General features: G+C 41.2%; 2 protein-coding genes across 2 annotated transcripts in view; one reads left to right on the top strand and one right to left on the bottom strand.

Annotated features, from left to right (window-relative positions):
• Positions 1-27,005, bottom strand: part of PPFIBP1 (PTPRF interacting protein, binding protein 1 (liprin beta 1)) — a 158,245-nt gene that overhangs the window by 68,471 nt on the left and 62,769 nt on the right. The gene's annotated exons all lie outside the window — the stretch shown is intronic.
• Positions 24,471-25,933, top strand: LOC103587857 (chromosome unknown open reading frame, human C12orf71). The gene is made up of 2 exons (XM_008569429.1): positions 24,471-25,074; positions 25,586-25,933. The coding sequence occupies exons 1-2, from the start codon at positions 24,550-24,552 to the stop codon at positions 25,859-25,861; spliced, it is 801 nt and encodes a 266-aa protein (XP_008567651.1). The 5' UTR covers positions 24,471-24,549; the 3' UTR covers positions 25,862-25,933.

Consider the following 27,005-nt stretch of genomic DNA (forward strand, 5'->3'; position numbering starts at 1 on the left):
GTAAGTGAGATTTGAGTCTGAGGCACGAGTATGCCTCTCACTCATTCAGTAGGTATTTATTGAACAGCTATTCCACCTTGACTAGGATCACCAACCTTGACCTCTCTTGTAAGCTTCCAAACTGTAAGCTACTGACAGGACACCCATCTGGCTTGCCTCTTGCCACATGGCCCAGCACACCCTGCTCTGAACGCACTCCTGCTCTCTTACCTCTGAGCCAACACACATGCTGCTCCTTCCCGACATGGTCCACCTATCTACGTTCTGGGACACATACTTTTAAGATGGCTCGGGCATCCTTTCCTCCAAGGCCTCGTTGAGCCCAGCACTCTCACAGCCTCCTGGGCACGCCTCCACGTGAGCCCTGATTTTACACTGCTTGTCTCCTTGACAAAGCTGTGAGCTCCTTGAAAACAGAGACCGTGTTTCTGATCTCCACTCCCCAGCATCGAGCGTGGTGGACATCCAATGCTTGTACCATGGTGTGCTGCCCAGTGGCTCCCCAAACACACACGCCTGGATGTCATAACTAGTCCAACTCCTGTATTCCCTGTTTTGGCTAATAGTGTCACCCTCTTCTGAGTTCTGCTGTCAACCTGGCTATCCACAGTCTTACAAAGTGAAATTTCACTCTCTTCAAGGCATAGGTGAACCAAATTGTGCTACTTCAGAATGACATTATTCCCAAGAGTTTGCAAACTTAGTTCCTGATATGATAGAGGAATATTAGGGGGCCTGGTTCCAATTGTAATTGTTCCACCCACTCTAAACCTAACCCCACCCTTCCCCTCTTTTTAGTTCTTAGAAACCCAGAGATTCATCTTTCTCCAATTTTTCTACCCAGGACCACCAAACTTGCCTATGCTAGCTGCTTGACCACTGCACAGGGGTAAACAGTTGTGGTACATGGGAGAGCAAGACCTGCACCCCAAGGAGGGCAGGAATGGGTAACAGCTACTCACAGCTCTGATGGGGAAGGAAAGATAACAAGTTCCTATACACAAGCACCCTCTAAAGGAGTGTTTTATAACCATGGGTCATGACTCCTAAGATTAGAAGGTAGTGGAATAAATTTAGTAGACTGAAGTCAGAATTTATTTTAATAAAATAGAAAAGAGAGTCACACAACGAGTAAAGGTTAAGTATTATTTTGTAAAAATGTTGATTTAGATACATATATACACATACATTATGATGTGTGCACATCTTCACACAACAATATTAGTTGAGGGCCTACCATGTGCCAGGTACTACAAGTAGAATCGTGAGAAAGACTGACTAAGAAAGGAAAAGCTCTCTGCCTTTAGGTAGCTGACATTCCAGAGTGTAGGTGTGTGTGCTTACACATGTATATATTTTGCAACCTGATATGAGAAAGTATACTTTACTTGGGGTCAAAAATGTTTGAATAACACTGCTCTAAAGTGGTGCTACTTAGAATGTGGTGTGTAGACTGGTGCTGGTCCACAAAGTGTAACTGGTCTACTATGAGATAAGTACAGAAAATGAGAATACGCATTTAGAAAATTTTACAGCAACTCGACCTTGCTGTGAAATGCAATTATGTGATCATTTTGCTGGCAACTCGATTTTATTTTTTAATTAAATTTTACAAAAGAACCAATTCACAATGGAGTAGAAATAAGAGAAAAAAATGGTCCTTCACCAGAGATGGCTTGAGCATCGCTGCCTGGGAGGACATGCCGGCCGGGTGTCTCAGGAGTGCACGTGGTACTTGGATTGGAAACTGCAGCCGTGGACTGTGGCTGTATAGAAGGAAACCACAACAACTGCAGAGTGAGTTTCCAATTTGTGTTCTTTCCACATGTGTAAAGTGACGAAAAGAACTAACTGGCAAGCAGAACACCGTTAACACTGATGGTGATGATAATACACTACTACATTCAGAAGACGTGACACAAAAACCATTTCTGGTTATATAAAATTAACAGCAATTGCAGTCATATACTTGAACTACTTATGTGCCTAATTGCAATGCAACAAGATGAGCAGAATTTCTGATCCACTTTAATTACAGCTATAAAAACTATATATTTTGTGTTAAAATTTTATAGTTTGTCATTCACATAACATGGTCAAAAACTCACTGTATGAAAAAATTGGCGGTATCTTGCCAGCATACCAAATTGATTGGGAAGAGTGGTAAACACTGTGGGCTAAGGAACAGTTTTGTGGAACAGTAAGTTTTTATAAATAATTTTAAAAACTAAACTGTGTGTCTTATAGGTAATTTCTGTTGGTTTCTATTTCAATTGGATGCTGGATACACTCCTGGCCATATAGTAAGTGGAATGCCAACATTCCTTGTTCTTTTATAGCATACGTGCTTCTGGCCAGCATCATCAGTACAAATGTGTTTTCGGCTGTTGAAGGAAATAATGAAAACCAGAGCCCTGAAAGTATAGAGTTGAAAATGCAAAATAGATTCCTAACATTGTTACTTACTATTAGAATATTAAAAGACAAATGGACATTTTGTAAAACTGATGAGTACTGAACCAAGTAATAAAGGGTAATAAAATGCTTTTCAAGTTATGCACACTTCAATTCTGAGTGACAGCCCTAATTGCTGCAGTGGGGGATAAGCGTAAGGAGGAGTAATGAGAATCAGTGAAGTAAGGCCAGAAATTATTCCCCAGCCCGGGGTTGGCAAACTATGGCCTATGTGGTCCACTGCTTGTTCTGTGAAGTTTCACTGGAACACAGTCCCACACAGCTCCACAGCCCACTCCAATTTGGCTGCCACCTAAGCATCACCCAGAAAAATGCCATCAAAGATCATCATCGCTTAAAGACATCACATGGCTACAAAGTGGCAGAGAAGGAATTAAAAAAAAACAAAAAACCTAGAAACAACTTAAGTGTTCATGATTGGGGTCCTCAATATGTACTCGTGAAACTGAGTTCTGAAAATTTTGGGAAGAAGGCACAGAAATAACTAGACTTTAAAAAAAAAATTCCTCTCCTACCCTATATATTATGTTTAAAAACAATACACATAAGGATATAAAAAAGGGAGGAGGGGGAAAAAAGGGATGAAGACAGGGAGAGAAAAGGAGTGAGAATGTGAAAAAGAAAGTAATAACAAATATTTACTAAGTGCTTAGTGTCCAAGTGATTTAGAGCAACCCTATTATTACCTCCTTTCTACAGAAGAGGAAACTGAGGTATGAAAAAGTTAAAATGTCCCCCCCAAATTTATTCGTCCATGCCAACTCTCTCTCCATTCATCAGATAACTAGTGATACCTGAGTAATCCTGGGATGCATCTTTGGTCACTGCCCTGGGGGGAGAGCCTGGGTCTCAGCTGAGGCCACCAGGATGTCTGGGACAGCCACTAGCAGGAACTGGATGTGGATAGACCCTGACCCTGGCCTGTAAACATCATTTTCTTCCCTTTATTCCACCCTTTTTGTGGAAAATTATACAACTGGCAGTTATGGGACATTACAGAGCACTTTGCTCCAGCAAATTTTCCGGGTTTCATTTTCCTTGTTTGTAAAATGAGATCAGATAAATCTAATCCTCCCTTTCACATCTATAACCCAAGATATAACCTAAAGTTGGAACTAGAGAAACCATTGCCTTATTACAGAATATGCCTGTAAATGGGTACTAGAATATTTTACTCAACTTTTAAATGATTGCTTTGTGCTAATAAATACCTTAAATTCATCCCTTGGGGAAAACATTGGCACATCCATTTGGCTTCTTTCTATTCTGGAATCTCACACAAACTGGTCCTCAAGTTCCAGCCCACTCCTCTGCTGAGTATGCACATGCATTTTGCATGCATGATTATGTTCTTTTTTATTTTACCCGTATCTTTGCTCTCTTCCCCCATCAGGCAACAAAACACAAAGTGGGAGTGCCGCTTTTTGCTTCTGGAGATCTTTCTGCAAACATGCGATCATGAAAATTTTTTGAATAACTTGTTTAACTTCCTGGGTTTGGGAAAAGAGTTTAGAGTTGAATAATGAGAGCTTAAGAGATATAAAATTTGCTGAGGCCTTAGGGGTCTATAGGGCAGCTCAAGCACAGGACCCCCAAGACCTTGCTAGGACCTGTCTGCAGGAACAATAGTTTTCTGCGGCTATCTCTCCTATTAATGATTCATTCATTGGGTTAATGAACCAAATCAAGATAGGTTTCTCAGATAGCCAACTTATACAAAATGCTTTTAAAACAGTCACCCCACTGACTAATACGTGCTCGCAAATACCACTAATTCCTCCTTTCAGTCATCATGGAATTTTTCTGTTTATTCAAGTTAAATAAATAAACAGCAACTGTCACTCTGAAGTTGTTTAAAATAAATCTTCAAAACATTTATTTCAAAATAAATGCGAGAATCTTTGTGATCTTGGTTATATAACCATTCTTTGTTTAAGTAAAACCTGTCATAGCTTATTAAAAAAATAAAATTCCCCCCTGAGGGACAGATCTATTGCATTCCAGGCGGTACCTTTCCTTTTCTGCCTGTTTGAAATTAGAACCTGATGGAGAAGAAGCAGAAAATTCCATAGACAACCTCTTTCTCACTCACCCAACTGTGACAACTGGACCATTAGTGGCCTAGGATTCTGGCAGTAAAGAGAAAGCAGCTCTCTAAAAGCCAAGCAGAACCAGGGCATACTCCAGGACACTCCCTTTGTACCTGACAAAGCTGAGGCCTAGCATCACTGTTCAGGAGCTTACTGAGCTTTTAACTTGCTGGAGATCCCCATGTGTGATCAGGAAGTTAAAAAAGTCTTGGGCTAGGAGGTTTTGCCACAGCTGCCCTGGACAAATCTCTGCTAAAACCATTTTTACCAGTGGATGGGAAGAGAGATTAAACCCAGAGCAGCCACTTGAATGTTACAGACCTGAGGTGTGGGGTCCAAGGAGTAGAACTGGATGAAAGTGTGCAGGGAAGGTGGGGTTGTTATCCACCCAATGTAAGGAACTGGGAGCTAGTTTGGTTGCTCTCTACCTCAAAAGGAGAGAAGGTACACAGAACAGCCCGTAAGTCCTGGAAAACTAGCTTCTAGGACTGAAGTCAAGAGCTAAAGAAGTATTGCTAGGCCTGATACTCCACATCTCTGGTGAAATTGATAAAACATCTTCCTATCTGAGCTCTGATAGAAGATCTCTCCTGGAGATAGCATTTTAGTCAATCCAGAAATTGAAACCCTTGTGGAATCTGTAGGGCTTCTTTTCTTCAGAGAGGTCAAATATCAGAATCATCAGGTTGTCAGGTGACGTTTGGAGGTCTGGACTCTTCTCTTGGCTAGCCAGCTCCTTCAGGGTTTCTGTTCTCCTCTGGGATTTCCTTTTATAGAAAGCCAGGTATGGTATTTAGGAAGAGTGTAACTGCAGCTTATAACGGGATTTTGGTCCTTGGTACTGGAATTATCCAGATTTAAGAGAGAATCTCAAGCAACATGATTTCCTCTTTAGGAGAGATGGGTTCCCAGGCCCTCCTCCGTGCAGCTACAATCAATAACTCAAGGCTCCACAAATAAAAAGAAACCAGTCAGAGGCAGAACTTGTTGGGGAGGAGCCTGCATTCTAAAGCCTAGCTGAAATGGTTGATATCTTTACTACATTATCAGCCCTGTTAAAAATGTAACCCACCTCTTTGGGGTTATCTAGCAAGTAGTAGAGAAGCCTGTTTTAACCAAGCAATCCATCCCTTATGAGGGTGGTGAAGAAAATGACTCTTATTCATTAAATCTTTTTTTAACACCAGGGGTCAGATGTGGGAAGGATGCACATGCTGGTTACAGTCCCACATGAGAATTCCCCAAGAGGTGCCTTTCTTACAGAGACCTGAGAAAAGCAGAGGGAGATCCCTAAGGAAACTGAGAAGCCTTACCCGTAGGGAACTCCTGGTTTAGAAATTATTGAGTCTGGGGGAAGGTAGGAAGAAGAGGTTGTGTAACATAGGAACAGAGAACTCACCTTTTGTCTCAGGGAAATATATACATTTCTTGTTTAGTGGAAATTTTGTAATGTTCTACTTCACATTAATAGTAAAGATTACCAGGACCTCTCACACCAGGTCAGAAAAGATCTTTGACCCTCGGTCTCCTTCCACGCTGCTACAGGATTACAGAGGTATGGATAATGATGGTGAAGTGCATTATTTAACCAGCCATAAATTCTGTTTCCTGCAGGGATGGGCAGTTTTATTAACAGATGGTTGATATACTGGCAACCAATTGTGTAACCCTCAAATATGTATAATCACTTATATTTCAATAATTATTAAAAAAAAAAACAGATGGCTGATTTTTGGAATATGCTTGAAGGGAAACAAAACCTGACTCATTTAATAGAGAGGGGAGAAAAGCTTCCATTCCGTCTGATCCCGTAGGCTGCAAGGAACGAAATACAGGTTCTATCTCAATGCCCAGAGCCTAAGAAGGGACATACCAGTTACGTTAACACACAACACACTTGGGAACAAAGAGTGGGGTGAGTTTAAAAATACAGAAGCCAAGAAAGAGAAAGAGGGCTGGCAGATGCCTAGATCTTCCAGAAGCTGGAAAAAGCCCAAAGGAGAAAAGGAAGACATCTTCCAGCTCAAAACCCGGCACCTGTGGAGTCACCAGACACCATCAGAATGAACTGCCAGAAGCCGGCCGCAAGTTCTTGGACTAAACAGTCAGCCCACAGCACTGGAGAGCTATGAACGCCAAAGCTGCACAGCTGAACAAGGCTTATGTGGAAAACGAGGGATGCAAGAATGGCGTGACCCAAACAAGGCACCACATACAAACACGCAGAACCTGGAATGTGCTAGACATCTCACAGGTCACGGACTGGGGAAAGGAGCAGTCCTCTTAATAAAGCTGCTGCTCTCATATTCGTTTTCATTTACCTGATACTTTCTGGCCTGATGACTCATGAAACGAATGAGAGAAAGAAGGAAATGTTGAGTGTAGAACCAACACCACAGTGCTCTGCTGGGTCTGGAAAAAGGGATGAACTTCAGCTAATTTACAGATTTCTTTTGTTGATTTGCAGAAGATTCCAAAAGAAGTATAGCTAGATTTCTGAGGCTAATTTGTGTCGAGGCTCAACAATAGGTGGTGTGATGGGTTGGACTGTGACCCTCCAAAACTCATCGATTGAAGTCCTAACTTCCAGTTCCTCAGAATGTGACCTTATTTGGACATGGGATCTTGATAGAGATAATCAAGTTAAAATGAGATCTTTACATTTCACCCAATGTGACAGGTGTCCTTATAAAAAGGGGAAATTTAGACACAGAGATATGCATCAAAGAAAGATGACGTGAAGACAAACGGAGAACATGGCCAGCTACCAGCCAAGGAGAGAAACCTGAAACATCCTTCTCTCCCAGCCCTCAGAAGGATCCAGCACTTTTGGGGTCCAGAGAGTGCAACTGGCCTGAAAAACCCAGCTACCACTCTACATAGGCAACGATCTGCTGGCCATATGTTCTCTTAGTGACAACATTCAACCAACTGCCTTTTACGCCCCAGTAATAAACACAATGCACTAATTCAATTGAATACAATATATTTCACAATTTCAATATCATAATGAATATTTACAGAGTGATCACTTGCTCCCAGATTCAAATTCTATTCTTACTGAGAAATTCAGCAATGACCTCCAAAGAAGATCCATTAAAGTTTGAAATTAGAAAGGTATTGTGCATGTGTGGTTACTTTTCATACTTTCTTATGTCCTCCTCCCCCCAATAAAATGTAGGCACTTCCACAAATCTGGAAAAATAAACTAAACTAATATTCAAAACTGAGTTTAAAAACAAGAAACAAAACTGTCCCCAAATCAAAGACAAAATTATAAGTAATATGCAAAATTATTGCAATATTTATGCAGTGTTTGTTCAGGGAGAGGTTAATGCTATGCTAGGATCCTGGCAGAGGACACATAGATATATGATATATACATCAAAGCAATCTAATGATTGATGAATAGTTTTATACCAACCATGAAACTGCTTAATAAAATGTTCAATTTTAATTTTTATAAGATGACTCATGCCTAGCAAGAATTAGGTCTCCTCCCATTTCTTCTGCTGCCAGGTCTCAAATACTTCAAGACGTTTCCACAAGTGCAAACATGTCAGATGAAAGACTGTTGTGTCACTCCAAATGAGTTGGAGGCCCTCCTCCACATGGTAAAACCACAGTGGTCTGGAGGCTCTAACTGCTCAGTTCGAATCATTGACTTAGATGCTAGCAGCCAGAGACATTCTCAATTATAAATCACACCTGATCTTCAACTATGAAACACAGCTTCTGAGCAAGCAGCAAAGATATAACCATGCTGGCTTGGGAAGACACGTATATAATGTTATCCTAGTCATGCAATGAACAATTTCTGCAGCTTCGCGGTGAAAGCCTTTCATATTTGTTATTATTACTAAATCACTGGACTACGAGGGATTCCCAGAAGTTGCCTATTGTTCTTCTGCTTCTAACTAGGACAAAGAGACCTGTTTTACTTTGGAGGCAAACCGATTGACATCTCCAGTCAGGGCCACCATTCTGGCTGTGCAGGTTATGTCCTGCACCGACTGCCTCACCCTGGGCACGTTGACACTGAAATCCAGCCCGGTCCAGCTCAGGGGCTGTGTTTGCCTGGAGGAGGGACCATTTTCTAATTTGCACAGGCCCTCTAAGGATTAGCAGTGGCTCTTAGTACATATTTTTCAAAAAGCAATCAAAGGGGCGATTTGTCAGCTTTAATTTTAATAAAAATGTCATCAGAGAATGTCACATTCGCCCTTTTCTCTATAGATACCCTTGCGATGCAGGTCTACAACTACCTCAGTGAAGGGTGGTGGTTTTAAGGATCTTTAGTTGAGGAAGTGAAAGTCAGTGGGACTGGAGTGTAGAGAAACAAAATGAGGTTGGACATGTTGGTGGGGCCATGTCATTCAGGGCCCATGGGAGCCACTTTGAGAATCTAAAAATTATCCTACAAACAGGAGGATGTCATTGAAGTGTCTTAAGCACAGGGGTAATCTGATGATTTGTGTTTCTAAAAAAAACCTCTCTATATAGATAATGAGTCAGAAGGAAGCCAGAGAAGACATGGAAGCTGCCGTTGAGAGCTGGTGGACTGGACAGAATGGAGGCTTGACGTGGAGAGAAGTAGACAGATTCAAGATCTGCTAGGAGATGGAACTGATGGGACCCTGTGAATGACTGGATGCAGGAACACAAGTATGAGAGGGAAGGAACGATGCCCGGGATGCTGTCCAGCCGATGGCACCAACAGAATCGGCAGATGACAATGCCATTTATAAAAAACACTGGAGGACGATGAGTGTGTGAGTTCAGTTTTTAGTGCTGAGACTTCCATAAAGTCGTGGGTTGAAATGCTTTCTAGTATATGCTGGTACTAAAATATGATATACTATCTTTATATTTTTAAAAATAAAATCTGAGAAATGCAATTTTGATCAGAGTTTAAGAAGCACTGTGGCTACAAGCTAAATATAAGATTTGTAGTTCTCAAATTATTCTCCAGGGCCACATTCCTATCCCCACCCCTGAAGTATTTTTGGTTAGACCAGTTGCTCTGACAGTAAGGAAATCTCAGAAGAACGAAAAAGGGGAAACATAGCCCATGTGGTAGGAGTTCAAAGTCACATAAACACCCTAATAATCATCCCCTCCCCCATTCTTTCACCCTCTGTTTGTTCCCATCATCATTAGGCATTTTTGATAAATCAAGACACCACATTCATTAAAAGCAGTGTGTCTCAAAGTGTGCTGTCCACACCAGCCTAACTTGAGAACATGTTAGAAATGCCAATTCTCAAGCTCCACCCCAGACAGGCTGACTCACAAATTCTGAGAGTGGGACCCAGAAATCTGTGTTTTAACAAATCTTCCAGGTGATTCACTTAGGTTTAAGAACCACTAACATGATCAATTGGATTTCCTCCACATTTGCTTCCTAATTGTCGTAACTTTTTTTTTTCCTGTTAAAATTTCCTCGGTGCTTCAAAATTGCAGTCAATATTAAGTAAAGTCCTTCCCGAGGGCATGCCATCCTCCCTTTTGGACCTCAAGCTATCTCCCAGGAGGAGGTGGACATCCGATTTTTTCTGCACTAACCTGAATCTTAGCCACATCCCTGAGTCAATTGTTGGTGGCATTACACTTCTGCTCTGAGCTCCTCCAGTTAGTGTCTGTACCACTCTCGGCACACCACCTTGTAAGTTAACATGATCACAACAGGGATCCTGCCTTTTATTTGAATTCATCACAGTGTCGTGTGTGTGTGTGTGTGTGTGTGTGTGTGTGTGTAAACTAATAAAAATCCAACTGGTTGTTCTAGATCAGTGTTTCTCAAGGCAGGATCTGCTGGCATAAGAATCATCTGGAATACATATTGAGAGTGCAGATTCTAGGCCCCATTCCTAATCTATTAAACCAAAAATTCCTCAGAATGGGGCATAGGAATCTGCATTTTCAATGCACACTGAAATGCATTACCACTGATGTAGATGAAATTCATCTTGATAGCACTACAGACTTGAATTAACAGAGCACTACGTAAACTCTAAAGTGAAACAAACTGAGAAGGGTTTACCTTGTTGCTAACCTGTGATCAAATTCTTACATATATGTGTGATGGTAAAGTTTTAAAACACCTACCTCACACTTCATGCTTTCTCTGAGATTTAGTCTACAAATATTGTGAGATATATTTCTTATCAGTAGGGTCTCCCTCAACCCAAACTTTATGGAATTGATTTTTCAACCCTAATGAATTTTACCTTTTTATTCTCAGCACAGATTTCTGGGCTTTAAGACCATTTTGAAGATATCCTTTGGTCTATTTCTCCTAAACTTATTCATTTGCAAATTGTCAAAGCTTATGTAAGCTTCAGCAAAATTTAAACATGGAATCTCAGGTGAAAAAGAAAACATCAAAACAGCTATCAAATAGCAAACAAAATAGTGTCACACTGCACCACAGCCAAAAAAATTTCCTAGCTTTAGTTATGAAAGTTAAACTTACTCCCCCACAACCAACTGCCCCACAATCTCCTCCCTGCCTAGTGGGCACATGGGCCCCTCCCTCTCCCACACCCCCAAAACGCCTATAGACAGAACCACTGTCAAAATAGTTACCATAAGATATGTTATATAACAGAAACAGAAGGAAATCAAGAGACAAATGATTTTTAATACTTCTGTAAGAGAAATAGCTATAAGACAAGAGAGAAAATGACTGCCCTTTCCTCAAGTCAATACTGGGTCTTTCTGGAAACAATTTGTGTTCATCTTTATCTCACCAAACACATACAGATCCTTTAAAAAAAAAAAATATATATATATATATATATATTGCACTGTCTAGTTAAATTTTCAACAGCTCTTTCTAAACTAAGCTGTGTAATGGAAACATACACAGAAACACACACCCCTAAAGTCAATGAAAATTACTAGCCTTGGGTGTTTCTAATGTATAATCTTAATTTTTATTTTTGAATTTGACAATGGAACTGCCAAACTCCATTTCTGAGATTCATCTTAAGAGGATAATTTTAATATATATTCATGGAAGGAACATATATTGACTCATTCTGGTTAGCAGAAAATTTTTTAAAATTGAGATGTAATTCACTTACAGTAAAAGTCATCCTTTTTAGGCGTATGACTCAATAAGCTTTGACAAATGAATACAGTCGTGTAACCACCGTGAAAAATGTGTTAAACTGTGTTGCCCAACAGAGTTGCCCCATGTGGCTACTGGAGCAATTAAATGAAATGTGACCCACCCAAAATCAGATGTGCTGTAAGTATAAAATATACACCAGACTTCAAAGATTTAGTTAAAAAAAAAGGAAAGATCTTATTAATAATTTTGTATTGATTTTATAATGAAATTATAATATTTTAATACATTGGGTTAAATAAAAAATAGTAAAATTAATTTTAGCTGTGGCTTTTTCCTTTTTTAAATGTATCTATTAGAAAATTAAAAGTTAAAAGTTAATGGTTTGCATTTGTGGCTCATTACATTTTTATTGGACAGATGAGATCTACCCTCCAAAGAGCTCCCTGTTTGCCCTTTGTGGTCAATACCATTTTCCTACCCCCAGCTCCTGGCAACCACTGATATGATCCTTATCCCTAAAATTTTGCTTTTGGTAGCTTTCTAAACATACTTCCCCTTTTTGTCTTGTAGTTTCTAGTTTTCCCTAACCACCTTGTATTATTCTCATAATTTTTTGAAAAACTTATTTTTAACTTTACACGATTTTTAGAACCTTGCCTGTAGTTTTCACTAACCAATGTTATTCTCATTAGCCCATTCGCAAGCTGGTAGGCCACCACAAATACATTTTGAGAAATAAACTATCTTCCAAGAGGAGATGGGCTCAAGTGGTGTATAACTGAATGGAAACCACTGTGCACACAAAACAGCCTCCATTCACAGATGCTGTGGGAGATCCGAGCCAGAGCTGGGAGCCTCCCATGGCTTAATTTTATTTAGCCTCAGGGAAGTGTAGAGAAAGCTTTATCTGTGCTAAAAATAAAAATGTAAAGTTCTGAATTGGCAAATCATTTAAAGGTGGGATGGGGAGCAGGGGTAGGAGGTTTTAGCTGGCAGGCAGGTCTGCTAGTGGGAACGCTCTGATGCTGATGCTGATGCTGATGCTGATGCTGATGGCCAGAGAGATGCAGAGAGACAGCCGACCCTCATGTCGCTCAGCCCCATCCTAGGCTTGCCTGTTCCCATTCTGCTTATCCTCAATACCCTTCTAATTAAACAGAAGGTGATTATTATTTATACAGGCATTCACGTTTCCTGCTCTTATTCACATTCATTCTTCACTCACTCCTCAGATACTGTATACCATCTTTCCGAGTTTCCAGAATATAAGAAAGATACTGTAGGCCACCGCCTGTCCCTGTGGCTTAGTTTGGGAGCTGGAGGCAAGTCTGTCTGCCTCTGAGCCCTTGGGGTCCTTCACAGATAATCAATCTTGAGCATTTCCACCCCTCACTTCTACCTCTGCCCCTTTCCTTTACAGTGCCCTAGAGAACCAGATCAAAGGCCTTTGTATTTTGAGCATTTTACTAGTCCTTTAAGGAAAGGTAGTAAAATGCCAACTGTGCTCTTTGGTCTTTGGTTTCTTGTTTCCTCTGAGGTAACTAAAAGCATCCAGGAAGTCTACATCCTCCCCATCCTTCCCCTCAAACATTTTTTTGTGGAAAACTTTCCAGCAAGGGGATTGCCTGCCCAATTTAGAATGGTGCCAAAGGGAGAACAACTGCAGGCCTCTGACATTAGACGACACTAGATAATGCACAAGATATGGAGAAGTCTCCAGTGTGGCTCCCACACAAGTGATACATTGGGAAATGATGCTAACTCCAGTGGTTCTCCAAATACGACAGCAGGACTCTGGGAGGGGTTCACCGATCAGGCACTGGGCTGGTGTATGCAGAAACTACCCAGAAAAACATGAATCCACCTTGCTCTCATGGGGGCTCCAGTCCAGCAGGGGAGACAGCCAGATAACCACACAAATACAGGAGTTCCAGTCAAGATGATGGAATAGATGGTCCCCAGCGTCACTCTCTCCCACAAATCAACCAATTTACAACTATTAAAAAGCAATGACAGCCAAGCTGGGGCCACTAGAGCTCAGGGGAAGAGGAGGAGAGACCTACAGAGTGCATGAAGGCAGGAGAAGCCACGATGAGAGAAAGAAAGAACTGCTCCAACCATTTCGAGCCCTGGCCACTTCCAGGCTGGCCCTGCTGAGCTCATGGAGCAGAACCCAGCAAAAGCCACAGCTGTGTTCCCATGGACCCACATAGGAGTGAAGAGCCACAATAACTGAAAAAAGGAGCCACTCAGAGGCCAGTGAGTCACCACAAGGGACTGGTGCATGGCCCGACCCTTAGGAAGTGTTTGGAGCGTGGGTGGTAGGGGAGATGGGCCCACCAGGGGAACACTAGGGCATAGCAAGGACAGCTGATCTGTCCCCCAATCAGCACAGAACCACTCAGAGGAGACTCGTCAGGAATATAGAACTGCAGGGGGTGCAGTTTGCTGAAAAGACTTAGGTGCAAACCAGAGTTTCTACAAAACCCGGGTGTCCTGGATCTCATGAGAGCTGAAAGTACCTACAAAGTCAACCATTAAAACCTGAGCTGCACAAAAGGCCTTCCCCAGGGAATCAGCAGCAAAGCAACAATTTAGCTCAATGACATAGTTCAAGTACTGGTCCCCACAGGAAGTTCCCCCATTTTAGAAGTAAGCAAAGGACAACAAATTAGTTCCAGTGCAGAGTTTAAGTAGTAGGAACAGCAAATAATCCAACACAGTACTGGAAGAAAAAACAAAATACCCACAGACCAGAGACAAAGTTTGATATTAACTAGTAAAGGTCTCACATCACCAAAGAACACCTATAAAACCTAGAAGGACCAGAAGTCCCCTGGGCTATGAAGACAGGGAGTGGGGGAGGGCTGACACCCTGGGGCCATGACCCCAGAGGGCATGCCCCCTGACACCCACAACCAGCCCAGCAACAACCACCTAGCCACCACAGGAAGCACCTGGGGCTCCCAAGCTGGGATGGTGGGGGAGCAAAGACTTCAGCCACACCCCCTTGACATCTGCACCCAGCTCAGCAATGAGTGGGCCACCACTGGAAGCTCCATGGTCTCCCATGCAGGAATGAGGGGGATGCCACAGGCCTCAACTCTGCCCTTCCTCCTTCCTCCTTCTCCCACACTATTTCCTCCCCCTTTCCCCTCTCCTCCTCTTCACCAGCTGCTCTGCAACATCATAGAATGTAAAAATGAAAATAATAATAATATTAATAAATAAATAAACTTAAAAATCACACAAATAAAAGTATGGTTATTAAACACACATGTGATTTTGAAGTGCAATCAGGATGGGAAATTAATCTGTGTCTAAAGTTTTAGAATAAAATGAACACATTTTCTCCTTTCATTGGGTACTGCCAACGAAAGACAGAGGAAGGAGTTTGTTTCCTCAATTATGGAATGAAAATAAACCATTAACAAAGCATATATAATATGTAATCGTTACAAAAAGACTGCAAGGAAGATGTTACTATCTCTATTTTATAGATGAAGCAAAGCCAGGTCAAAAATAGGTTTGCTGCTGCTAGAAGTGGCAGGCTGCAATCCTGGAACTTGACAGGCACTCAACTGGTGGGCCCACAGTTGCTGAATTAACAAAAAAAATTGAAAAATATAGAAAATATTCTAACAGAGAACTAAGAAAGGACTATAGGTTGCCTGTATTTGGTATTGCATGAGGCACCATCAGACTTGCCCTGAAGTATGTATGAGTCTTGACATTAGGAAATAAGATAAGAAAGGCAATATCCTTAAATGTTTGGCAACTATACAAATTATTTTCATTGAGTTCTCACTTAAGAAATAAAGAAGCCACAGGCTCCACCATGCGACAGTCTGGCCACAGAATTGGGGGATTCAATCAAGCCTAAAATGAGGTGGTTAACACCAGCAATGCAGACTGGGAAGGGCTGTTATAAAGACTGAATGAGATAATCTATACACAGACAGTTACATCGTCTGCACATTTTCAAGATACTTCAACATGGGTAGTCGTGAATGAAGGGTGATAATTACATTTAACCCATACCCTGGGGTAGTCAGCATTTGGATAACTAATCAAAAGCTCATGTAAACAGAAAACCAAGTCAACCATGTTTATCTCTGATGAACACCAGAGGGTTGTTATTTAGCATAATGTCTGCCACAGTGATTTTTGATTGATGAAATGGTGTTCACAGTGGGCTCTAAGTGTTATACAGACATTCCCACTCTTGTATAAACTGAAAATAAGAATCTATCCAGCCAAAGTTGTCTAAACCATTCAAAATGGTGCCTTCACAGCATATATTCAGGGGATCTCATGTAGGCCATGGTGACTAGAGTCAATAACATTCTATTTATATACTTGAAATTTGCTAGGTGAGTAGATTGTAAGTGTTCTCACCCCATACACACACACAAATGGTCACTATGTGACGTAATGGATGTGTTGATGAACTTGACTGTAGTAACCACTTGACGATGTACACATATATCAAATCATCACATTGCAAATCTTAAATATATACAATATTTATCTGTCAATTATACCTCAATAAAACTGGGGAGAGGGGAATGGTGACCTTGACTGAAGATTCCTACAAGTCCTGTTTCTAGATGCTTTGGAGGAAATTTTGTCACCTGATCCTGACAAGAAAGCCAAATCTTGACACTAGAATATTGTCCCATCTACTTCTAAAAAAACTTTTGTTCAGAGTGCTATCCAGATGCACCAAAGGACAAAGCATAGGAACTTTCTAGAGCAACTCTGTCCAGTAGGACTTTCTGTGATGATGCAAATGTTGAGAATGTTTGTCTGCCCTGCCTAATAAGGTGGTACAGGTGGTCACTGATCATAGAAATGTGGCGAGTGTGACTGAAGGACCAAACTTTTAATTTAATTCAATTTTAATTTTAGGGCTGACCGGTTAGCTCAGTCGGTAGGAGCACAGCCTTATAACATCAAGGTCATGAGGTCATGAGTTCAGATCTCCATACTGGCCAGCACAAAAAAAAAAAAAAAGAAGAAGAAACAATTTTAATTTTAGTAGTCACATGTGGCTAGTGGCTATCCTGTTAGCATAGTCCTGGAGCTTATGGAACAAGGCTGTATGATGCTTTTGTGCCTGCTTTTTGTTTTTAAAGGCTTCCACGTGTGGCAGAATTCACTCTGAGTTGCTTTCATGGCAACACTAGGTGGTGAAGCTGTGGGACAGGAGACCAATAGTTCTCCTCCACTAGCATTGCTGACCAACCATACAACCCATGATGCATGAACAAATCAGCTGAGGCCAGTTCTCAATAGTGGCAGCAAAGCTCCAGACAGCCTCTGGACTTTAAAGACAGGTCTGGGTTCCCTGAATTGCAAACCTTAATATTACAATGAAAATACACAACTCAGAGGGTTGTTTTGAAATTAAATAACCAAACATGGGAAAGCACCTAGCAGAGTTTGTGGTGTTTGGTAGAGTTTTGATTACATTTAACTTTGCTTACACCAAAAGTCTATTTTTACCACCACACTCCTGTAATTAAGTGCACAAGCTTTGATAAGTTTGCATCTGTTTGGGAATGAACATATGAGTATAAATAGAGCATCAGAAATTATACCCATCCTCTCTCCACTCCCAAAAGATAAATACTACAAATACTTCAGCTAAGAATTTGGTCTGGGAGAAGGATATCCTTGTCACAATAATTCTAATAAAACAAAACAAGCCATGGGAATAAGAGGACTTCCTGTTTTCTAAAGAGCATCGTGTGTAGTTCATTTACATTGATTCTTCCCACCCCCCAACATTTTTACTGGTAAAATACATGCAAAATTTACCATGGTGGCATGGCGAATGGGGAATGGGGAAAGAGGAAAGGGGAGATGTTAGCCAACAAGTACAGAGTTTCAGGTGGACAGGTAAGTTCTGGTGTTCTATTGCACAGCACAGTGACGATAGTTAGAATATATAATAACTTATTGTATACTAAAAACAGCTGAAAGAGAGGATTTTAAATGTTTTCACCAGAAAGAAGTGATAACCACTTCAGGTGATGAATATGCTAATTAGCCTGTTTGATCATTTCACAATATATACATGTATTAAAACATCACATTGTACCCCATAAATATATACAATTATTATTTGTCAATTAAAAATAAAGCTAAACAAATTTTACCACCTTAACTATTTTTAAGTGCACAGTTCAGTGGTATTAAGTAAATTCATATCTACATTAGTTTTTATCCTCAAAGGTAAAATGACATATTAATACGTAAAACAACATTAAAACATGCACAAGATAAACATCAAATTCAGAATAGTGCTGATGGGGAAAGTGGAGAAAGAAGGGGATCAGGAAGGAATAAAAGGGGGCTTAAGTTTTATCTATAATGTTTTCTTTTTTAAAAAACAATGAATCAAATATGGCAAAATATTAAGACTTGACCAAACTGAGTTAAATATATAGGTGTTTGCTATATCATTTCCTGTACTTTTACGTATTCTTCCTTTAACTTTTTATTTTGACTTAATTTTAGACATACAGAGAAGCTGCATACATAGTATAGGGTATTCATATATCCCTCAGCCCACTCCCCCAATGCTAGCATCTTACACAACATAGCACAATGATAAGACCAGGATATAACTTTAGTAGAAGAGTATTAACTAAAATAAAAAACAGTACTGAAATTTCCCCAGTGTTTCCTCTATGATCCTATCTAGAATCATACATTGCATTTAGCTGTTATTTTTCCTTATCCCCCAGTCTGTGAAAGTAACTCAGTCTTGCCTTGCCTTTTATGACCTAATACTTATCAGTTATTTGTCAAACATCCCACGATTGAAGTCTGTCTGATATTTTCTCATAATTAGGCCAAGATTATGTATTGCTGGCAAAAATACTACAGAAATGACACTGTGCCCTTAGTGTATCATATCACAGATTCAGGATGTCTCTTTATGTATTCTTAAAATATTTTATGATTTCAAATAATGAAAAATAAAGTAGCTATAAGTAGTTATACTAGTCTGGGTTCTCCAAAGAAGCAGAACCAATAGGAGGTCTATGTATATTTACTGTCTTTCTATATATTTACTGTCTTTCTACGTGAGGCTACTTCAAAAAGTTCAAGGAAAGATTCCTATTGTCTTTTTTTTTTTTTGTCTTTTTCATGACTGGCAAGGGGATCGCAACCCTTGGTGTGGTGTTGCCCGCACCATGCTCAGCCAGTGAGCGCACTGGCCATTCCCATATAGGATCCGAACCCGCGGCAGGAGCGTCGCTACGCTCCCAGCGCCACACTCTCCCGAGTGTGCCATGGGGCCAGCCCCCTATTGTCTTTTAATTCTATTTTTCTGCAAACTTTCTGAAGTACCCTCATACATATGTATGTGTATACACACACACACACATGCACACACACAGTCATATGCCACATAACAACATTCAGATCAACAACGGACCTCATATACAATGGTGGTCCCATAAGATTATAATGGCTATACCACACAGCCTGAGAAGGTAGTAGGCTATACCATCTAGGTTTGTGTAAATGCACTCTATGATCTTCACACAATGACAAAATCGCCTAACAACACATTTCTCAGAACATATCCCCATTGTGTGTTATGTATATAGGGAGGGAGAGAGAGAGAGAGTGAAATTATAAGGAATTAGCTCACATGGTTATGGATGCTGAGAAGTCCCAAGATCTGTCATCCACAAGCTGGAGACCCAGGAGAGCCAATGGTACAGTTCTAGTCTGAGTCCAAAGGCCTGAGGAGCAGGAGAGCTGATAGTCTAAGTCCCAGTCTGAGTCTGGATGCAGGGGAAGACTGATGTCCCAGCTCTAAGACAGTCAGGCAGAGCACAATCTCCCTTACTCAGTCTTGTGTTCTATTCAGGCCTCCAATGGATTTGACGAGGCCCAACCACATTTGGAAAGACAATCTGCTTTATTGTGTCTACTGATTCAGATGTTAATGTCATCCAGAAACACCCTTGCAGACATACCCAGAATAATGTTTAACCAAATATCTGGGCACCCGATGGCCTAGTCAAGTTAACACATAAAACTAATCATCAGAATAGCTTAACTTCTAAATTAGAAATTTCCTACTCTATATATATGTTCCAAATCCCATCAAGTCAAATGGATTTCAGGGAGTGCTCCAATTCTTAAAGTTACTATTATTAACAGGCTTTGGGCCTAAAACATTATAAACCCACAACATACTATCATTTTTAAAACCTTAATCCTTATTATGGATGATCTTGCTTCAAGAGAAAAGGCAGTTTATATTATTTAAATAATATCATTATAATCCAAGCAAGTCAAATTAAGGCCCTAAGAAATAAATGAACAAAGTGATATTGTTAATGAGGACCCCCCAATCCCCTCATCTTTTATTAGAGGTGAAAGTTAAGTTATCATTTAGAATTGACTGCACTCCTCAGCATGGTATCCTAAGGCTGATGTGTGTCATTGTTACTTCCATGATGTCTTAGGGAAAAAAAGTCTGAATGAATTAATACATATCAAATATTAATAGTGATTATCTTTTTTTCTGGGGCAAGAGAGAAGGTGGGCTTCAGGAACTTTCATTATCTGAATTGTATATTTAAAAAATAAAGAGAGAGAGATGTGTAAACATATTGTAGAGAAATGGTAAAAATAAGATAATAAAATTTCAAGTTTTCTCTGAGGCTGCCTCCCTTTGAAGCTGTTTTATCTTCAGGATCACTATAAACTTCAATGGTTCAGTCTGGAAAATCATTTTTTCCTTTTCCTTCTTAAATGTTTATATTCAGTTCAAAGTGCTCCACTTCCATGGGTAATGAATGGTACAACATACAGTTTCTTCCCCTTCCCCTTCAGCTGCATCAAAAGAAAGCTACTTATGAATTCTTTTCTAGGCTTCAGTGTTCTGGAAGGCAGTCACAGAGTTCTTATAAAAAGCCAGATCAGAGGAGTCCAGATCTCAACATATCAAAGAGGAAGTTGAATACCTATTTTAAATCTCATTTTAGCCTGCCCCAAATGGAGACACCATTGCTCAGGGCCAGTCCTATGTACCATGTGCACCTCTTATATGTCTCTTCGAACATGCTGTTCCCCTCAAAGGAGTTTCTTTCAAGGAACCAGAATACGGGATCGATTTTGGACTGGGTCAGCACTCCCAGGAGTCTTCCAGGGAGGAGGTGGGAGGTCAGCCTCCTGAGAGACAATGGTATATAGAAGTAAAGACTATGGCCTCTGAAGCCACGCTGCTCATGTTTGAATCCAGGTTCTTGGGGGGTTATGATCTAGGAATGTGGGAAGCTATGTAATGGCTCATCTCTGGGTTCCTTCTTCTGTAAAATGGGGCAAATAATGATACTTAACTGATAGGGGTCATTGTGAGGTTTAAGCACATTAACACATGTAAAGTGCTTAAGCAAAAGAGCTGGCATATAGTAAGTGCTCAATAAACACTACGGAGCATGCTGCCTCTGACTTACAGGTCCCCAATCACTCCTGGGAGTTGTGGGCAGTCTGTGGGTACTCACCAGGATGCATCGGCTAGGTAGAAGAAACTGTTTCTCCCAACTCGAACTCTGCCTGTTTCTTATATCATGCCATCCTAACACCTGAAACAGAGTCACCTAAAACACTCATATTTAATAGAACCTAGAAATTTAAGCCAGCACAACAGTGAAAAACCTGAGAGTGAGTCATGGTCAACTTTAAATGTGATCTTGTTCAATGGAAATACAGACAGAGACAAATATTTCGAAAAGATCTTAAGAAATTGATAAATTCCAATGACTGGAGGTTCTTCTAGGTCAGAAAAGCGTTCTTGGAGTTTTTCTTTTTATGAGTGTGCTTGTGTGTGTGTGTGTGTCTCTCTCTTTATGTGTGTATGTGTGTTTAAACCCATACCTCTTCTTTGATAAATACAAAAATCTTATGGTTTCTTTTAGTACCATTTGAAATTTGAAATCTAAAAAAGTGACCAAAAGCAAATTTAAGAAATGTTCATTTTATATTATGCTTTTTCAAAGTATACATGTACCCTATCCCTAGGAAACTCTGAGTTCATCCCCTACTCCCTTCCTGAGAATCACTGAATTGGACCTAGAAACAATATCTCACAGTCTCACAGTTTAGACCAGACCTAGACCAGACTGGATATTGCTATAACTACATATGCCAAGATGAATTTGCTATTAAAGTAGGTTTTTTTGGTTTAGTCTATGCAAATGAAAGTCTTCAAATCTACATGACCCACATTTGTCCTCTGAATTGCACATATAGAAACAGAGAATGAAAGATTTACCACCTCCACCTAGGAAGGACCCACTGAGAACACCGTAGCACCGAGGGCAAAGTGACCAGACTGGATCACTGGGGACTATGATTTAATCCATCCCCAAACAAGTTCCTGATGCCACCAGGAAGGGAAGGGCAGCCTGGGATGCTGGGCCATGAAGGGGAAGGGTTTAGTGAGCAGCTGGGGTGCCTAGAGGATGAAGACGATGAGGAAAGGCAAAGCTCCAGTTCTAGGAGGACCCAGACCCTTCAGATTACTAAAGAGGCTGTCCACATAGGTAACGTGGGCACAAGGGAACAAGAACAAGAGCAGAGGTCCAGTTAATAGAACCGATGTAAAAAGCATCGACAATCTCAGGAATAAGGCAGAAGCCTTGCTGGGAAACTCAACAGAGTTTCTCAACAATGCACCCCTCCAAACTTTTTCCATGACCCTCTTCACATTTTTCCTTCTAATACCAGGGGACACACGTCTTTTTACAACCAATCCCCCATCCATGCCACGGATCCCACCTTTACCCTCCTCAAAAAGTAGCCAACCTCTTATATTCTGAACCTCTTCCCCTGTATTGATTCCTTCCATCTTTTTTATTTAGAAGGTGGGTGTGCAAACTAACCCTCGACTCTGCTTCCTCCTGCCCACCCTGCTCAGACGTTCTAAAGCACAGTCGGTATTCACTGTTCACTCCTCTCCTTCCACTCCTTCCTCAGCCCAGTGCAGCCTGGCTCCTCCTATAAACCTGCCGATTCCATCCCCTTTAAAGCCAACCAGCAATGTTCATGCCATCAAGTCAATGGGAAGTTTTGTTTTGTTTTGAATCATGTCAAATATTTCAATATATTGTGAACTGCCTAGAAGAAAGCCTGGTAAGTGAATATCACCGTCCAAGTGCAGGCTCAGAGGATAAAATCCAAGTTCCTCAGCAGGGGTAGAAGGCCTTCCGTGAGCTCACTGGTCCACCTGACCTCCCCAAGAAGAGGCTATTCTCACCTGGATGTCCTTGCTCATGCTGGGCCCTCACTCCCCACCCCTACCTCTTCTTTACTTCACTAACTTCCACTCCTCCATAAATGTTCAGACCACAAGGACTCTCCCCCAGGTGGCCTTTCCTGGTACCCAACCCCAATCCCATCCTGGCTGCATAACGTGCCCTCCTTTCGTTCTCTTGTGACATTATTTTGAAGTTCTGTTGTTGGACTAACCACTCTGTCCCAAAATAGGCCGTGTCCTTCTCACCTAATGGGCTCTAAATTCCTTAAGGACAGGAACCATACCAGACACATTCACGACAAGAGGGAAGAAACCACCATCACATCTGTCCTTCCGCCCTCAAGAGGGGTCCTCTTCAGCCCAGGATGAATATGGGTACAGAATATTTTGGAAGTGACGGGATGGATCCTGTGATTTTCTATCTCTTTTTTTCTCTTTCCACATTTCTGGCTTTAACTTGGGGTTTTATTGTTGCCACGGTAACCAACAGTTCCAGAACACAGACTTCTGGCAGTTGGACTTTTAGCCACTAAGACTCAGGACCTGAAAGATTTCTAACATCCCTGATTGTGCCTCAGGAGTTGGCAGCACCTGTTCAACGTGGGCAGCCACCAGAGCAGGCACGACAGTCTTCAGTGAGTGAGTGAGTGAGTGAGTGTGTGTGTGTGTGTGTGTGTGTGTGTGTGTGTCTGTTCTTCCACCCCCACTTCCGTGCCGGGGCATCATGGAATAAGCTGGACTAAAAATTGCCATCAGATGGTGGGAGGATGGGCATCCAAAACAGCTGTAACCTTTCTGGAAAGAAATTTGGTATCAGCTATCACAAGACTTTAATATATTTTCGATCTTTAGTCCATTAATCCAACATATAGGAATATAACAAGAGACACAAAGATTTATAGACAAGGGGGTTTACTTCAGATGTATTTATTAAAACAATAACAATCGCCTAATGGTCATTAATAAGACAGCAGTTAAAAATTACAGAATAGCCATATATGTGTTTATTGTAGGCTGTGCCATAAAATTTAATAATCTCAGCTTCAACTGATGTGAGCGTACATTCACATATACGTGTGTGTTTATGTGCATATACATGCATAAATATACATGCATACACATATGTACAAATAAAGAAAAAATTATAAGGAAATCCATCAAAATGTTTTAATAATGATTATCATTATTTCTGGGTGTGGGATCACAGGCATATTTTATTTCCATTTTCATACTTTTCTGCATTTTTCAAATTTTATACTATGATCATCCTTTCATGATACAAGTTCTTTCAACTGTAAGAAGACACATGATGAGAGGTATCAGGTGGAGATGCTTAGTAGAGAGGGTTATTACATAATGAAATAAGTTTTTAAAGGGAAAGGGCTGTCTCTCTGCCCTTCACTGGAAACTTCCAATGAAAAAATAGGACAAACTTCTATCTGAATGGGATAGCTCCAAATACCAAAAGGAATGGATAATGTTATTGCTTACCTACCATGACTCTCTTCTCTCCGATCCCATCTGGGTTTTTTTGTTTGTTTGTTTGTTTGTTTTTCTTTCCTTTTGCAGCTTCCTGAGTTGAGGGAGACCTGAGATTTGAGCCTTTGAACTCCATGGCATACTCGTCCTCTAGCAGTGACTACAGTGACACAGAGGACTGTGGCTCTGAAACCGAATCCAACCTGAGCCTCTCTGTGGGCTATTTCCCCTATGAGGACACCTTCATCTATGAGACACCCTCCTGTGAAGACGCGTCTTGCAAGGGTTCTCCAATCCCTTTCCTCCCTCCTATCCAAGGGACATGGCGAACTGAAAGCAGAGGGAGACTCCTGAGGAGACAAGACCAAATTCAAGACAAGCCAGAGCAGTTTTGCAAACTAAGCATCCCCCTGGCCTGGGATGTTGACATGGGCTCTAATAATGCAGACTCAATAGCTAATTGGGATCTAAATGGAGACAAACAGTGGATAGACAAATACCCAAAAGAGAGGAAACTGACTCTCAGCAGGCTGAATGGTCTTGTGCAAAAGCTTGAGACATTTCTAGAAAATCATAAAGATGATGACTCTGTGTTCCCTGAATCTACTCAGGAGGAGGATTTCCAACTGTCCAGCAGCTCTGATCCTGATATGGCTCAGGTCAGTCATCAAGAACACAATACTGGCCAAGACTTGCCCATGTGCAAACCACCAGAAAATGTAGATGTCGTCCAGTTCCCACAGATTCCTTCAAGGCTTAAGGAACATCAACTTGCTGAGGTGAGCACAGATATGCCTCGCAGGAGAGCAAAGGATAAACCTGGTGGGGGCCAGGCTGAACCCCACGGAGCCTTACTACCTGCTGTGAAGCAGGGCTGGGCCCTGGGTGTCCTACAGGACTCAAAGTGGGAGAAAGATGAAAGCAAGAAAGGAGTCAGGGTGGAGTTGTAGGGGACATACTGCACCCTGAGGCAGAGAAGAGGGTAGGAAACAAAGACAAGGGCTAACAATTCCACCTAAAAATCTGTGTTTAAGTACTAATGAGTATTGAAACAGCATTTACAGTTGGGCTACTTTGGGTAAAAGGATTTGAGTTCCGTTAGTGAGTAAACATTGACTCCACTGCTGTCAAGGTGACATATATCCAACTCAGCCTTCATTTTCTTGGCAGATGATAAGCCAGGCAGCCAGCAGCCACAGGACCAGCGCAAAAGACACCTCCTCAGTCTCATCAGGGCAGCCAGAGAAGGGGGACACTCCTTCCGACACACAAGCCATCTCCTGTCTAAACTGTGGCTGTGTTTTCCGCTGGCTCAGGAAGCACGTCCTCGGCTCTCTGTTGAGGAGACAGCACCGTAGCAAGCCCACTGGGAGTCCCCATCAGCTGGCACCAAAGAAAAGACGCTGTCGATCAAGCAGGAGAGTCCATACTCAGGAATTCCTCTAACAAGGACGCGCTCTATCGCCAGATTTTTAGACTTTTTGATAGCCCCTGTTCCATAGTCCCCATGAGTTTATTTCTTCCCTCAGTAAACAAAATAAATATTGTTGTTATCTACGTCTTCCTCTCACACCTTCTTGACTCAGGCTGAAAGTAGATAGTTGTCTACAAGACTGAAATTTATCCTCAGGAAATTTTAAGTGGGATTATGCTTTCTAAACTGAATGTATTTCTTTTCTCTCATCTCCCCCTTTCTTATTGTATTTTACCCTACTACACCTATTTTATATATTTTGACCTATTTTATCATTAACCCAAATCCCCATTTTCAGAAGGCAGCAGTACAACCCACCAGATCCTCACCTCGGCAGTAGGGTTTGGTTGAACGTCCAGTGTCAGCGGGTACAGTCACTCGGGACGCTCATTTCCCCTGGTAGTTTTGTGGGAGTTCAGACAGTGGTTCTGATGCTCCTTAGGGACCATAATATGGTTCTAGCATATGTTGCCTTGGCTGTACTAAGTGGCTTTCCTTGTTGTTATGATGGGACAGATAATAATACATTCCTGATAGGGTTGTTGTGAGAATTAATAAGATAAATATCATTATTGTTGTTGCTCTTAGTCATTCTCCTGAGGATCTCCCCAGAAGACGTGATTCAAGGGATATCGAAGACCGAGAGTTTGAGTCAACTCTCATTGAAATATTTCCCAGACAGAAGCAATATTTACCAAACGTTAAGGGTTTTCAGCAGATCTTGACATAACAAATCCTCTCCCAACCCATCCCACCGTGCCCTCAGAAGTTCCTGTGCAATTGGCATTCAGCTGTCTTCTAAGCGTCAGCTTCTTTGAGGAAGGATGTACTTACCCTTCATGCCCCGACTGTCCCTGTTATTATCAACTCACCTCCCCAGCACCACTATCATCTTCCTCATTCACCCACAGGTTCACTCAACAGTCCTCCCACCTTCAGCTTTTACTACCATCCTCTGTGGACTTCAAAGTCCATGTGGAAAAGCATGTGACTCTTGACTCTCAAATTCATTCCTTTCCTCAATTTCCTTATCCCCTTCCTTCCTTCTGCAAATATTTAGCACATAGGAGTGCCAGATACTTTTCTAGCTTACCAAATAAAGACTCAGTCTTTGAG

The sequence above is a fragment of the Galeopterus variegatus genome, unplaced genomic scaffold (genome assembly GCF_000696425.1).
Source record: "Galeopterus variegatus unplaced genomic scaffold, G_variegatus-3.0.2 Scaffold496, whole genome shotgun sequence".
NCBI classification, from domain to species: domain Eukaryota; kingdom Metazoa; phylum Chordata; class Mammalia; order Dermoptera; family Cynocephalidae; genus Galeopterus; species Galeopterus variegatus.